This window comes from Callorhinus ursinus, unplaced genomic scaffold (assembly GCF_003265705.2).
Source record: "Callorhinus ursinus isolate GAN/ISIS: 27379988/994484 unplaced genomic scaffold, GSC_fseal_2.0 scaffold39, whole genome shotgun sequence".
Lineage (NCBI taxonomy): Eukaryota > Metazoa > Chordata > Mammalia > Carnivora > Otariidae > Callorhinus > Callorhinus ursinus.
The window spans coordinates 5,429,205-5,445,491 of record NW_027397101.1 but is presented as its reverse complement, the minus strand read 5'-3'; the positions used below and the strand labels follow the sequence as shown (position 1 = coordinate 5,445,491).

General features: G+C 37.2%; 1 protein-coding gene across 13 annotated transcripts in view; it reads left to right on the top strand.

Moving 5' to 3' along the window:
- Positions 1-16,287, top strand: part of FANCC (FA complementation group C) — a 302,041-nt gene that overhangs the window by 226,823 nt on the left and 58,931 nt on the right. For all 13 annotated transcript variants that reach the window (XM_073880710.1, XM_025851675.2, XM_025851664.2 and 10 more), the window contains one exon: positions 2,533-2,697. In XM_073880710.1, the coding sequence (XP_073736811.1) occupies positions 2,533-2,697 (165 nt within the window). The remainder of the gene's footprint in view (positions 1-2,532; positions 2,698-16,287) is intronic.

Sequence of the window (16,287 nt, the reverse complement as noted above, 5' to 3'; positions counted from 1 at the left end):
ATCATGATCCCAGGGTCCTGGAATCGAGCCCTGCATCAGGCTCCCTGCTCAGCAGGGAGTCTGCTTCTTCCTCTCACTCTGCCCCTCTCCCCCTGTTCATGCTCTCTCTCTCAATAAATAAAATCTTTAAAAAAAAAAAAAGGATTGGAAGATAAATTTGAACAGTTCTTTCAAAATCTAGAGTAAAAAGACCAAGAAATGAAAAATAAGACAGAAAAGTGTCCAGGAAGTTCAATATTCAAAAACATTGGAGTTCTCATAAAGAGAGAACAGATAAAAGAATGGATAGAAAATTATCAAACAATCCAAGAGAACTTTTCTGGTTTAAGCTCCACTGAGTGCCCAGCACAATGAATAAAAATAAATCCATACCAACACACATCAGTGTGAAATTTCAGAGAGAATTTACAAAAGCCTCAAGGGAATAAAAACAAGACTTAAATAAAGAATAAAGATTCATAATAGCATGGGCCTTCTCAGGAACAACACTGGAAGCTAGAAGACAGTAGAACCACACCTTCACAGTTTTGTTGGAAAATTACAAGATTTCTATACTCAGCCAAAGTATCAATCAAGTGTGAACATAAAGATATTTTGAGACATGCAAAGTCTCAAATACTTCATCTCTCATGTACCTTTTCCCACATAAGAAGAATGAACCAAGAAAGAGATAGAGGGTTCAAGAGAGAAGTGAAGGAAATCCCCAGGACAGAGATCCCAAGATGATAACTGTACAGAGGGAATAAAAAGTGACCTGCCTGGATTGGAACAGGTCAGAGGGTTCTAGGAGAAACTTCTTTAAGATGATGAAAATGGAAGAATGTCAGATATATTTGTAGTGCAGGGAGATTATGCACTTGGGTTGGAGTTTGGGAAAAAGGAAACCAGTCATCTTTTGGAGTGCAATTTAATATGCAAATGCCTACACAGGGTCCCAGACAGGCATGTGCAAGGATACCACTGTAGCAGTGTCTGTAATTGTGAGAAATTAGAAATAACCTAAATGTCTATAAATGAAGACATTGTCAAATTACAGAACACACATACTTGTTTAATAATAGGCAGCAAGTAAAAAAAAATGGGGGACAGCTTTTTGTTTTCTGTTGTGGTTCCATTTGTTTTTCAGAAAACACAAGACTAAATTTCTAGATTTATGATTATATATGAATATAACTAGAAAAAGATCTAATAACCTATATCTCAAACTTTCATTGTATCGATCTCTAGTAGTTTATTCATTTAACATCTATTTCTTGAGCATGTAGTATGTGTAAGGAGTTGGTTCCTTCATGCTGTAAATGGAGCAGAGAGCAAAACAGAAAAAAGGACATGTCCTCATAAAGCTGATATCCTAGGAGGAAGAAAGATGATGAAAAATAAATAAATACATTATAGGTCAGGTGATGAAAAGTACTCTGAAGAAAACTAAAACAGGGTAAGATAGATAGATGGGGTGAGAAGGGCACTTTCTGTGTTTAAGCTCTGCTGTCCAGTGGCACTTCCCGCAGTTATGGACAAGTTCTGGAAATTTACAGTGTCCAGTACTGTAAGCCACTAGCCTCATGTCCACTGAGCATTTGTTATATGGCTGGTGCAACTGATAAATGGAATTTTAAATTTTATTTCATTTAAATTTAAATTGCCACATGTAGCTCACTGCTACCATATTGGTGAGTGCATTTGAATGGGATAGTCAGGGATGCCATCACATAAGGCAACACTTGAGCTGAGACCTATATGAAATGAAGGAGCTAGTCATGGGTTCCAGGCAGAATGAAAACCAGGACCTCATCTGAGTAGTTGGAGAAGGCCTGTAAGGCTGGAGCAGGATGAGTAAGGGAAAGAGTAGAAGAAAATGAAGCCAGAGGAACAGAAGGGGCCACCATCATGGAAGGCCACAGCGGCCAGTATAAGACTTTGCTTATTCTCTGAGGTGGGAAGCCATTGCAAAGCTTTGAGCAGACAAGTGAAGTGATCTGAATTTTTAAAGGGTTGCTGGAACTATTCTGATGATAAACAGTGGGGATGAGGGCATAGGCAGGGAGAAAGTTAAAAGGCTCCTACAGTAACTCAGACCACAGGTGATGGTGAATTAGTGGGCAGTGATGGAGTGTAGAGGTCATCAAATGAATTGACAGTATTTACTGCTGATTGGTAAGGTACACGAGAAAGGGGGGACCCACCCAACGGAGGGCCTTGAAGGGCTTTCACCTGAGCAAATGAGATCGGCAGCACTGGAGAAGAGAGCATTTGAGAAGGAATTCAAGAGTTCTGTTTGGGGCATGGTAAATTGGAGGTGCCTGTAGATAGTTATGCCAAAGTCCTGACAGTAAGTGATGTTAAAATGGGAAATTCAACTAAAGGATTTCTTCCTGGAGAGTTGAGTAAGAGAAAGGTTCATTGATGGTGTTAGCCTTCTTTATGTGAGAGACAAAGCAAGTAACTTGTCATCAGTCTTCAGCATGAAGATTTTCTGTCTTTAATTACACGTGGCTCTAAGATTTGGATAATTATTTCTTATTTATTCCATAGAATGGTTCCTGAAAAAATAAGGTTCCTGTCACGAGTTTGTATACCACTTGTAACTCTGCCAGATATTGAACCCTTGGTGGAGGCTCTGCTCATCTACCATGGACATGAACCTCAGGAAGTGCTGTGGCCTGAGTTCTTTGATGCTGTGAATGAGGCCTTTCTGCTGTAAGTGACGTCCATTTACTCTCATCCAGCTTTGTTTTTCCTTTCTTAGAATCCTTCAGTATATTGGAAATGCAGTTTTCAAACTGTTGGTCTCAGCACCACATTATTGAGGATCCCAGTGAGCTTTTTTTTTTTTTAAATGTGGGTTTATTTATCAATATTTTACCATGCTTGAAATTAAAACAAGTTTTAAGAATACTTATTACTTCATTTAAAAAGAATAAATTGATTACATGTTCACACAAATAGCATATTTTTATGAAAAAGTGATCTTTTCCAAGAAGAAAATTGTTTACAGGAGTGGCATTGTTTTACAGTTTTGCACATCTCTTTATAAGACATAAGACAGCTGGTTCTCATATGTGTTTCTGTTCAGTCTGATGTGATATGTTATTTTGGTTGAAGTATATGAAGAAAATTCAGCCTCACACAGATACATAGTTGGAAAAGACAAGAATATTGCAGTAGCCATCTCACATAATTGTGGATTTTCTCCTTGGATAGATACCTCACCAAAATTTGAAAATGGCAGTGTTTTGGGGTTGATTGCTATGCAGAATCTGAAATTATAACAATGAGCTTTTCATACTGTTACATTAAAACCCATTGAATGAGGAATACCTTTTTGTTTGGTTGGGGTTTTTTGGTGGTATACTTTTAATAGCTCTTCTGCCCAAGCAGGATTTTGTAGCCTGGTTTTTGAATGCATGCTTCATTTGGGAAATACTGGTTTACTAAGTTATGCAGATCTTCTAAACCTGACATACTTTATTTTATAGCATCATCGCTTTCATTCTTGTCAGCACCAATCTCATCAGAAATGTCTTTAGGTATTAGGAAGCTTTTCAAGCTCACATTGGCAGGAACAAATTCTCCAAGATTCAAATTTCTACTTAAAAACTCAAATTTATCATTGGCTACAAAATACTGTCATTTGTTTTCCTTGAGGTACAAAGGTCATTTCACTAATTTTTGAAAAAGTATGTGCCAAATACTCAATTCTGAGTAACCACTGTTTGTCTGCCATTCTTTCAAGTAAATTTCCATTACAAAAAGGTGGCTAGTTGATCTTGCAGCTCATACAGTTGCAAGTGCTTTTCCTCCAGACAACCATCCTGATTTGTTATGCAGCAGAAGTGCAGTATGCATGCTTTCCTTTTCACCACACAGGAATTTTTTTTATAAAAAGTATTCTCAAGTGTAAAATTTAGTAAAATTAATATTTTATACTGCTTCCTCAAACACATTTTTGTGTGAAACTGGCACTGTTATTACTGTATGTAGCGGTGAAGAATACAGTGACTGCTTCTTCTGCTTGACTCGTGCTGGGCACAGTATTGCTAGTGATTTTGCACTATGAGTGCAAATGTCAACATAGTTGTTCCAGGAAAAACCATGAGATTCAAAATAGTTATTCAGCACTTTAAGTATTTCTCTACCATGTGTGTGTACTGCCTTGCTCATTTAACAGAACTCCTGTTCTCAGTGTTGATATGAGATGAATACAACCAACACACCTAATTCAGCCATATCTAGAGGTCCACTTTTTTTTTTTTTTAAAGATTTTATTTATTTATTTGAGAGACAGTGAGAGAGAGAGAGCAAGCACATGAGAGGGGGGAGGGTCAGAGGGAGAAGCAGACTCCCTGCTGAGCAGGGAGCCTGATGCGGGACTTGATCCTGGGACTCCAGGATCATGACCTGAGCCGAAGGCAGTCGATTAACCAACTGAGCCACCCAGGCGCCCTAGAGGTCCACTTTTAAGGCAGAAGTATAATTCTCTTGATGAAATATTAACTTATTACATCTGTGTTTGAATTATTTAATTTCTTTTTGTTTCGACTCTGAATGATTGATCTCACAATTGATGCCACAGTAAGCTAGCACCATAATAGTATTTGAAAACATTCTATTCAATAAGGCATAATAAGGTAAATTAGTAACATCTATGAAACCAAGGGAAAGATAGCTTTCTTCATATTTCATCACTTACAGTTTAGCCCAGTTCCTTTGGTGTACATGTCTCCCTGTCATGAGTCAGGGAAATCTCTGGTGTATTGGTTTCATCTTTTCCCAATGAAACAGCTGTGGATGAAAAAGCAAATTTTTTCATTCTCCTTTGTAAAGTAAATGTTCTGTTCTTAAATGTTAGAAAATATATTATAAATGAATTTTATTTTTTAATAAAATATCAAGTTATAAGAAAATCTAAAATATGTTCTGTATTTGTGAAGTATATATAAATATACTTAGATCTAATATAATTTAGATAAAATTTATCTAAATCTTTTCACTTGTTTGTTGGCCGTCTGTCTTTTTTGGAAAAATGTCCATTCAGGTTCTCTGCCCATTTTTTAATTGGACTATTTTTGAGTTATGTGTGTATGTGTTGAGTTGTAGAAGTTCTTTATATATTTTGGATGTTAGCCCCTTATCAAATATATCATTTGCAAATATTTTCTTCCATTCAGCAGGTTGTGTTTTCATTTTGCTGTGCAAAAGGTTTCCAGTAGCTTATTTTTGCTTTTGTTTCCCTTGCCCGAGGAGATATATCCATAAAAATGTGGCTAAGGCTGATGTCCAAGAGATTACTGCCTATGCTTTCTTTTAGGAGTTTGTGGTTTTAGGTCTCACAGTTAGGTCTTTAATCCATTCAAGTTTATTTTTATGCATGGTGTAAGAAAGCTGTCCAGTTTTCTCAGCACCATTTGTTGAAGAGATTGTTTTTTCCTTATTGTGTATTCTTGTCTCCTTTGTCAGATTAATTGACCATATAAGCATGGGTTTATTTCTGGGCTCTCTATTCTGTTCCACTGATCTGTGTCTGTTTTTGTGCCAGTACCATAGTGTTTTGATTACTATAGCTTTGTAGTATATCTTGAAATCTGTGATTGTGATATCTCTAGTTTTGTTGTTCTTTCTCATGATTGCTTTGGCTATTCAGGATCTTTTATGGTTCCATACAAATTTTAGTATTATTTTTCTAGTGCTTTCCCAAGTTAGTTATTGAAGAGACTGTCCTCTCCCCATTTTATGTTTTTGGCTCCTTTGTCATAGAATGACCATATATGGTACTAGCACAAAAACAGACACGGATCACTGGAACAGAATAGAGAGCCCAGAAATAAACCCATGCTTATATGGTCAATTTTGAGGCTGTCTGTTCTATTTACTGATCTGTATGGCTTTTTTTATGCTAATACCATACTGTTTTAATTATTACAGCTTTGTAAAATAGTATGAAGTCAGGGAGCATGATGACTCCAGCTTTGTTCTTTCTCAAGATTACTTTGACTCTTTGGGGACTTCTGTGGTTCCCTATAAATTTTAGGATTGTTTGTTCTATTTCTAAAAAAAAAAAAACTGCCATTGAAATTTTGATAGCAGTTGCATTGAATTTATGAATTGCTTTGGGTATATGCACATTTTAACAATATTAATTCTTGTTAGGTTTTTGAAGATATTCTTTATCAGTTTGAGAAAATTATCCTCCATTTCAATTTACTGAGTTTTTGTTTTGAATTGGTTTGAATTTTATCAGATACTTTTTCTGCATCTATTGATACGATCACGTGACTTTTCTTTTTCAGCCTGTTGATGTGACTGATAACATTAACTCATTTTCTTTTTTTCTTCTTTTTTTTTAAAGATTTTATTTATTTATTTGACAGAGACAAAGCGAGAGAAGGAACACAAGCAGGGGGAGTGGGAGAGGGAGAAGCAGGGTTCCCAAGGAGCAGGGAGCCCGATGTGGGGCTTGATCCCAGGATCCTGGGATCATGACCTGAGCCGAAGGCAGACGCTTAACGACTGAGCCACCCAGGTGCCCCAACATTAACTCATTTTCAAAAGTTAAACTACCCATGCATACCTATGACAAATTCCACTTGGTCGTGATGTATAATTCTTTTTATACACTATTGGATTCAATTTGCTAATATTTAGTTGAGGATTTTTACTTCTATGTTAATCAGAGATATTGGTCTTTAAGGTTTGTTTTGTATTTCTTTTTTCTCTGCTTTTGGTATTAGTATATTTCTGGCCTCAGAAAAAGAGTTAGGAAGTATTTCCTCTGCTCTTCTCCCCTGAAAGAGATTGTAGAGAATTGGTACAATTTCTTCCTTGAATGTTTAGTAGAATTCAGCAGGGCCTGGTGCTTTCTTTTTTGAAAGGTTATTAAATGTTCATTTAATTTCTTTAATAGTTATAGGCCTATTCAGCATATTTCTTCTTATGTGAGTTCTATTAGAATGTTATCTTTCAAGGAAGTAGTCCATTTCATTTAGGTTATCAAATTCATTGACATAGAGTTGTTCATAGAGTTCCTTTATTATCCTCTTAATGACCATAGGATCTGTAATGATGTCTCCTCTTTCATTTCTGACATTAGTAATTGCTGTTCTCTCTCTCTCTCTTTTTTTTTTTTTAAAGTTAGCCTGGATAGAGACTTAATTGATTTTATTGATCAATTCCAAGAACCAGCTTCTGGTTTCATTGTTTTATCTCTATTGATTTCCTGATTTTTTACTTCATTGATTTCTGTTTTAATTCTTACTTTTTCTTTTCTTCTGTTTACTTTGGATTTAATTTGCTTTTCTTTTTCTAAATACCTCCCTGAGGTGGAAACTAGGTTATTGATCTTAGATATTGCTTATTTTCTGAGTATGTATTTAGTGCTATAAATTTTCCTCTAAACACTACTTTTGTTGCATCCCACAAATTTTGATAAATTTTGTTTTCATTTTCATTTAGTTAAAAATAATTTTAAATTTCTCTTGAGGTTTCTTACTTGATCTATGTGTTACTTAGAAGTGTGTTGTTGAATCTTTACATAATTTGGGATTTTCAAGTTATCTTTCTGTTATTGATTCCTAGTTTATAATTGAATTGTGGGGGTGCCTGGGTGGCTCAGTCATTAAGCGTCTGCCTTTGGCTCAGGTCATGATCCCAGGGTCCTGGAATCAAGCCCCACACTGGGCTCCCTGCTCCGCAGGAAGCCTGCTTCTCCCTCTCCCACTCCCCCTGCTTGTGTTCCCTCTCTCACTATATCTCTCTGTCAGATAAATAAATTTTAAAAAATCTTTAAAAAAAAATAATTGAATTGTGATCTGAAAGCAGACATTGTATGATTTCTATTCATTTAAATTTGTGAGGGTGTGTTTATTTAGGTTTGGGGGGGTTGTTTTTTAGAGACAGAGCATGAGCAGGGAGGGGAGGGACATAGGGAGAGGGAGAGAGAGAATCCCAAGCAGGCTCCATGCTGAGTGCAGAGCTGCAGGGCTCCATCTCACAACCCTGAGATCATGGACCTGAGCTGAAATCAAGAGTCGGATGCTTACCTGACTGAGCCACCCAGGCACCTCATGAAGGTGTGTTTTATAGCCCAGAATGTGGTCTATCTTAGTGAAGTTCCATGTGAACTTAAGAAGAACGCATATTCTGCTGTGTTTAGATGAAGTATACTACAAATGGCAATATATACAGTTGATTGATGGTGTTGTTGACTAATGTCCTTATAGATTTTCTACCTGCTGGATCAGTCTATTTCTGATAGAGGGATGTTGAACTCTTCAGCTGTGATAGTGGATTCATCTACTTTGCAGTTCTGTTACTTTTTCCTCATATAATTTTACACTTTATTATTAGGCACATACAAGTTAAAGATTGTTATATCTTCTTGGAGAATTTACACCTTTATCAGTATGTAATGAATTTCTTTATTCCTGATAACTGCTAGATTTGAAGCCTACTGTGTCTGAAATTAATATAGCTACTCCTGCTTTCTTTTAATTAATGTTATAATGGCATATTTTTCTCCATCCATTAGTTTTGATCTGTATGTTTCTTTATACTTAAAGTTTTTTTTTTGTAGACAAAATATAGTTGGGTCTTATTTTTTGATCTACTCTGTTAGTCTCTATCTTTTAATTGGTACATTTAGACCATTGAGGTTCAAAGTGATTATTAACATAATTGTATTAATATCTATTGTATTCCTTACTGTTTTATATTTGTTGCCCTTGGTATTTGTTCCTCTTTTTGTCTTCCACTCTTTCTCTGCCTTTTGTGGTTTTAATTGCACATTTAACATGATATCATTCTATCTCATCTTCTTTCTTAGCATATTCATTACACTTCTTTTTTTACCTTTTTTAGTAATTAACCTAGAGTTTGCAATATACATTTATAGCTAATCCAAATCCACTTTCACATAACATTATATGTACCTCTTCACAGGTAGTGAGTACCTTCTTTTTTTTTAAGATTTTATTTATTTATTTGAGAGAGAGTGTGCAAGTTGGGGGAGGGAGAGGGACAAGCAGACTCCATGCTGAGCATGGAGCCCAACTTGGGGCTGGATCCCTTGACCCCGAGATCACAGCCCCAGCCAAAACCAAGAGTTGGATGCTCAACTAACTGAGCAACCCAGGGGCTCCTATGAGTATCTTTAAATAACAAAATAATCCTAATTCCTTTTTTCTGTCTCTCTTATATGAAGCACCCTAAGCATATATACACACATAAACATATGTAATTGGGTACATTGTTCCTATTTATTATTATTTGAACAGTCTATTTTCTTTTACATCAGTTAAGAATAGGAAAAATAAAAGTTTTTATTTTGCCTTCATTATTTTTTCTTTGATGTTCTTTTTGTAGGTCTGAGTATCTGACCTATGCTGTTTTTCTTCTCTCTAAAGAACTGCCATTTAATTATTTTTTTTTACAGGTTAGGTCTACTGGCAACAAAACTCCTCGATTTTTGTTTGTCTGAAAAAGCGTTTGTTTCTTTCACTTTGGAAGAATAATTTCACAGGGTACAGAATTTCAGAAGGTGTATTTCTTTTTCTCTCAACACTTTAAATATTTCACTCCACTCTTCCTGCCTGCATGGTTTCTGAGAAGTTGGATATAATCCTGTCTCTTTTCTCTATAGTTAAGATGTACAGATGTCTGGGTGGCACAGTCAGTTAAGTGTCCTACTCTTGGTTGACCTGAGGGTCATGATCTAAGGGTCATGAGATCAAACCCAGCATGGGGCTCTACACTCAGTGGGGAGTCTGCTTGAAGACTCCCTCTGCCCCTCCCCGCACTTGCCCTCTCCTTTTTTCTCTCTCTCTCTCAATATAAATCAATATTTTTTTAAAAATGATGTATTTTCCCTCTGGCTTTTTTCAGGATTTTTTCCTTATCTTTTATTTTTTTTGTAATTTCAAAATGATATGCTTAGGTGCAGTCTTTTGTCATTTATCCCACTTGGTGTTCTCTGGGCTTCCTGGAATTGTGATTTGGTATCTGACATTAATTTGGGAAAATTCTTAGTCATTGTTTTAAAAAAAAATTTTATTTCTCTCTCCCCCTTCTCCTTCTAGTACACCCATTACACATATGTTACATCTTTTTTAGTTGTCCCACATTCCTTAGACATTCTGTTCTATTTTTTCAGTCTTTTGCTTTTAGGTTTTCAAGATTCCCATGGATATATCCTCTAGCTCACACATTCTTTCCTCAGCCAGTCTGTAGTCCACCAAAGGCATTCTTCATTTCTGTTATAGTGGTTTTGATCTCTAGTATTTCTTTTTGTTTTTTTAAGATTCCCAGCTCTGCTTACAGTACCCATCTGTTCTTACACACCATCTATTAATGCTCTTAGCATATTAATCATAGTAGTTTTTAATTCCAAGTCTGATAATTCTAACATCTCTGCGTGTATGGTTCTGATTATTGCTCTGTCTCTTAAAATTGTGGGGTGTTTTTCCTTTTGATATGCCTTGTCATTGTTTTCTTGATAGCTAGATATGATGTACTGGGTAAAAAGAACTACTATAAATAGGCTTTTGTAGTTTGGTGGTGAGGTATGAGAGGAGGGGAAATGTTCTATGGTCTTATTTTTTTTTATTTTTTTATTGTTATGTTAATCACCATATATTACATCATTAGTTTTTGATGTAGTGTTCCATGATTCATTGTTTGTTCATAACACCCAGTGCTCTATGCAGAATGTGCCCTCTTTAATACCCATCACCAGGCTAACCCATCCCCCTACCCTCCTCCCGTCTAGAACCCTCAGTTTGTTTTTCAGAGCCCATCATCTCTCATGGTTCGTCTCCCCCTCTGACTTACTCCCCTTCATTCTTCCTCTCCTGCTATCTTCTTTTTCTTTTTTCTTAAAATATGTTGCGTTATTTGTTTCAGAAGTACAGATCTGTGATTCAACAGTCTTGCACAATTCACAGCGCTCACCGTAGCACATACCCTCCCCAATGTCTATCACCCAGCCACCCCATCCCTCCCACCCCCAACCACTCCAGTAACACTCAGTTTGTTTCCTGAGATTAAGAATTCCTCATATCAGTGAGGTCATGTGATACATGTCTTTCTCTGATTGACTTATTTCACTCAGCATAACACCCTCCAGTTCCATCCACGTCGTTGCAAATGGCAAGATCTCATTCCTTTTGATGGCTGCATAATATTCCATTGTGTATATATACCACACCTTCTTTATCCACTCATCTGTCGATGGACATCTTGGCTCTTTCCACAGTTTGGCTATTGTGGACATTGCTGCTATAAACATTGGGGTGCACGTACCCCTTCGGGTCCCTACATTTGTATCTTTGTGGTAAATACCCAGTAGTGCAATTGCTGGATCATATGGTAGCTCTAATTTCAACTGTTTGAGGAACCTCCATACTGTTTTCCAGAGTGGTTGCACCAGCTTGCATTCCCACCAACAGTGTAGGAGGGTTCCCCTTTCTCCACATCCCCGCCAACATCTGTCGTTCCCTGACTTGTTAATTTTAGCCATTCTGACGGGTGTGAGGTGGTATCTCATTGAGGTTTTGATTTGGATTTCCCTGATGCCGAGCGACGTTGAGCACTTTTTCATGTGCCTGTTGGCCATTTGGATGTCTTCTTTGGAAAAATGTCTGTTCATGTCTTCTGCCCATTTCTTGATTGGATCATTTGTTCTTTGGGTGTTGAGTTTGGTAAGTTCTTTATAGATTTTGGATACTAGCCCTTTATCTGATATGTCATTTGCAAATATTTTCTCCCATTCTGTCGGTTGTCTTTTGGTTTTGTGGACTGTTTCTTTTGCTGTGCAAAAGCTTTTTATCTTGATGAAATCCCAGTAGTTCATTTTTGCCCTGGCTTCCCGTGCCTTTGGCGATGTTTCTAGGAAGAAGTTGCTGCGGCTGAGGTCAAAGAGGTTGCTCCCTGTGTTCTCCTTTAGGATTTTGATGGACTCCTGTCTCACGTTTAGGTCTTTCAACCATTTGGAGTCTATTTTTGTGTGTGGTGTAAGGAAGTGGTCCAGTTTCATTCTTCTGCATGTGGCTGTCCAATTTTCCCAACACCATTTGTTGAAGAGACTGTCTTTTTTCCATTGGACATTCTTTCCTGCTTTGTCAAAGATAAGTTGACCATAGAGTTGAGGGTCCATTTCTGGGATCTCGATTCTGTTCCATTGATCTAGGTGTCTGTTTTTGTGCCAGTACCATACTGTCTTGATGATGACAGCTTTGTAATAGAGCTGGAAGTCCGGAATTGTGATGCCGCCAGCTTTGCTTTTCTTTTTCAATATTCCTCTGGCTATTCGGGGTCTCTTCTGGTTCCATACAAATTTTAGGATTATTTGTTCCATTTCTTTGAAAAAAGTGGATGGTATTTTGATGGGGATTGCATTAAATGTGTAGATTGCTCTAGGTAGCATTGACATCTTCACAATGTTGGTTCTCCCAATCCATGAGCATGGAACGTTTTTCCATTTCTTTGTGTCTTCTTCAACTTCTTTCCTGAGTATTTTATAGTTTTCTGAGTACAGATCCTTTGCCTCTTTGGTTAAATTTATTCCTAGGTATCTTATGGTTTTGGGTGCAATTGTAAATGGGATCGACTCCTTGATTTGTCTCTCTTCTGTCTTGTTGTTGGTGTATAGGAATGCCACTGATTTCTGTGCATTGATTTTATAGCCTGCCACTTGAGTGAATTCCTGTATGAGTTCTGGCAGTTTTGGGGTGGAGTTTTTTGGGTTTTCCACATACAGTATCATATCATCTGCAAAGAGTGAGAGTTTGACTTCCTCTTTGCCGATTTGGATGCCTTTGATTTCTTTTTGTTGTCTGATTGCTGTGGCTAGGACTTCTAATACTATGTTGAATAGCAGTGGTGAGAGTGGACATCCCTGCCGCGTTCCTGACCTTAGGGGAAAAGCTCTCAGCCTTTCCCCATTGAGAATGATATTCGCTGTAGGTTTTTCATAGATGGCTTTTATGATATTGAGGTATGTACCCTCTAACCCTATACTCTGAAGAGTTTTAATCAAGAAAGGATGCTGTACTTTGTGAAATGCTTTTTCTGCATCTATTGAGAGGATCATATGATTCTTGTTCTTTCTTTTGTGAATGTATTGTATCACGTTGATTGATTTGCGGATGTTGAACCAGCCTTGCAGCCCAGGGTTAAATCCCACTTGGTCGTGGTGAATAATCCTTTTAATGTACTGTTGGATCCTACTGGCTAGTATTTTGGTGAGAATTTTTGCATTCATATTCATCAAGGATATTGGTCTGTAATTCTCCTTTTTGATGGGATCTTTGTCTGGTTTTGGGATCAAGGTAATGGTGGCCTCATAAAATGAGTTCGGAAGTTGTCCTTCCATTTCTATTTTTTGGAACAGTTTCAGGAGAATACGTATTAATTCTTCTTTAAATGTCTGATAGAATTCCCCTGGGAAGCCATCTGGCCCTGGGCTTTTGTTTGTTGGGAGATTTTTGATGACTGCTTCAATTTCCTTAGTGGTTATAGGTCTGTTCGGGTTTTCTATTTCTTCCTGGTTCAATTTTGGTAGTTGATACATCTCTAGGAATGCACCCATTTCTTCCAGGTTATCTAATTTGCTGGCATAGAGTTGGTCATAATATGTTCTTATAATTGTTTTTATTTCTTTGGTGTTGGTTGTGATCTCTCCTCTTTCATTCATGATTTTGTGGATTTGGGTCATTTCTCTTTTCTTTTTGATAAGTCTGGCCAGGGGTTTATCCATCTTGTTAATTCTTTCAAAGAACCAGCTCCTAGTTTCGTTGATCTGATCTACTGTTCTTGTGGTTTCTAGTTCATTGATTTCTGCTCTGATCTTTATGATTTCTCTTCTCCTGCTGGGTTTAGGCTTTATTTGCTGTTCTTTCTCCAGCTCCTTTAGGTGTAGGGTTAGGTTGTGTATTTGAGACCTTTCTTGTTTCTCGAGAAAGGCTTGTATTGCTATATACTTTCCTCTCAGGACTGCCTTTGCTGTATCCCGAAGATTTTGAACAGTTGTGTTTTCATTTTCATTGGTTTCCATGAATTTTTTAAATTCTTCTTTAATTTCCTGGTTGACCCATTCATTCTTTAGTAGGATGCTCTTTAGCCTCCATGTATTTGAGTTCTTTCCGACTTTCCTCTTGTGATTGAGTTCTAGTTTCAAAGCATTGTGGTCTGAAAATATGCAGGGAATGATCCCAATCTTTTGGTACCGGTTGAGACCTGATTTGTGACCTAGGATGTGATCAATTCTGGAGAATGTTCCATGGGCACTAGAGAAGAATGTGTATTCCGTTGCTTTGGGATGCAATGTTCCGAATATGTCTGTGAAGTCCATTTGGTCCAGTGTGTCATTTAAAGTCTTTATTTCCTTGTTGATCTTTTGCTTAGATGATCTGTCCATTTCAGTCAGGGGGGTGTTAAAGTCCCCCACTATTATTGTATTGTTGTCAATGTGTTTCTTTGCTTTTGTTATTAATTGCCTTATATAATTGGCTGCTCCCATGTTCAGGGCATAGATATTTACAATTGTTAGATCTTCTTGTTGGGTAGACCCTTTCAGTAGGATATAGTGTCAGTGTCCTTCCTCATCTCTTATTACAGTCTTTGTTTTAAAATCTAGTTTGTCTGATATAAGGATTGCCACCCCAGCTTTCTTTTGGTGTCCATTAGCATGGTAAATGGTTTTCCACCCCCTCACTTTCAATCTGGGGGTGTCTTTGGGTCTAAAATGAGTCTCTTGCAGACAACATATTGATGGGTCTTGTTTTTGAATCCAGTCTGATAGCCTGTGTCTTTTGATTGGGGCATTGAGCCCATTTACATTCAGGGTAACTATTGAAAGGTATGAATTTAGTGCCATTGTATTGCCTGTAAGGTGACTGTTACTGTGTATTGTCTCTGTTCCTTTCTGATCTTTGCTGCATTTAGGCTCTCTGTTTGCTTAGAGGACCCCTTTCAATATTTCTTGGAGGGCTGGTTTCGTGTTTGCAAATTCCTTTAGTTTTTGTTTGTCCTGGAAGCTTTTTATCTCTCCTTCTATTTTCAATGACAGCCTAGCTGGATATAGTATTCTTGGCTGCATATTTTTCTCGTTTAGTGCTCTGAATATATCATGCCAGTCCTTTCTGGCCTTCCAGGTCTCTGTGGATAGGTCTGTTGCCAATCTAATGTTTCTACCATTGTAGGTTACGTATCTCTTCTCCCGAGCTGCTTTCAGGATTTTCTCTTTGTCTCTGAGACTCGTAAGTTTTACTATTAGATGTCGGGGTGTTGACCTATTCTTACTGATTTTGAGAGGGGTTCTATGTGCCTCCTGGATTTTGATGCCTGTTTCCTTCCTCACATTAGGGAAGTTCTCTGCTAGTATTTGCTCCAATATACCTTCTGCCCCCCCCTCTCTCTCTCTCTTCTTCTTCTGGGATCCCAATTATTCTAATGTCGTTTCGTCTTATCGTATCGCTTATCTCTCGAATTCTGCCCTCGTGATCCTGTAGTTGTTTATCTCTCTTTTTCTCAGCCTCTTTATTTTCCATCATTTGGTCTTCTATATCGCTGATTCTCTCTTCTGCCTCATTTATCCTAGCATTTAGTGCCCCCATTTTTTATTGCACCTCATCAATAGCCTTTTTAATTTCGACTTGGTTAGATTTTAGTTCTTTTATTTCTCCAGAAAGGGTTTCTCTAATAACTTCCACGCTTTTTTCAATCCCAGCTAGTATCTTTAAAGTCATGATTCTGAACTCTAGGTCCGACATCGTACTAATGTCCTTATTGAGTAGGTCCCTGGCTGACGGTACTACCTCTTGTTCTTTTTGCTGAGGTGATTTTTTTCGTCTTGTCATTTTGTCCAGAGGAGAATAGATGAATGAGAGAACAAAATGCTAACAGGTTTACAACGTCCCCAGCAAATATACTGTATACAAATCCGAAAAGACCTGAAACCAGAGGAAAAGAAAGGGAAAGAAAGAAAAAAGAAAGAGAAGGAAAAAAAAGATAAAAACAAAAACAGAACAATACAAAAAAAGTAGAATATGATCACATATGATCAGGCTAGTGCATAGATTAGTGCCACACACTAGATTTTGGGCGTATTTTGGTCTGTTAGAAAAAAGTGCCTCCTAAAATTTTAAAGGAAGAAATATATGTACAAAATAAGGGTTGATACAATGAAGGGATGGAAGATGAATGTAAAGATGAAAATTATAAAAGATTTTATAAAAGGACTTGATAAGTTGTTTGAAAAAAGAAAGAAGAAGATTTAAGAAAAAAAAAAAGGAAAAA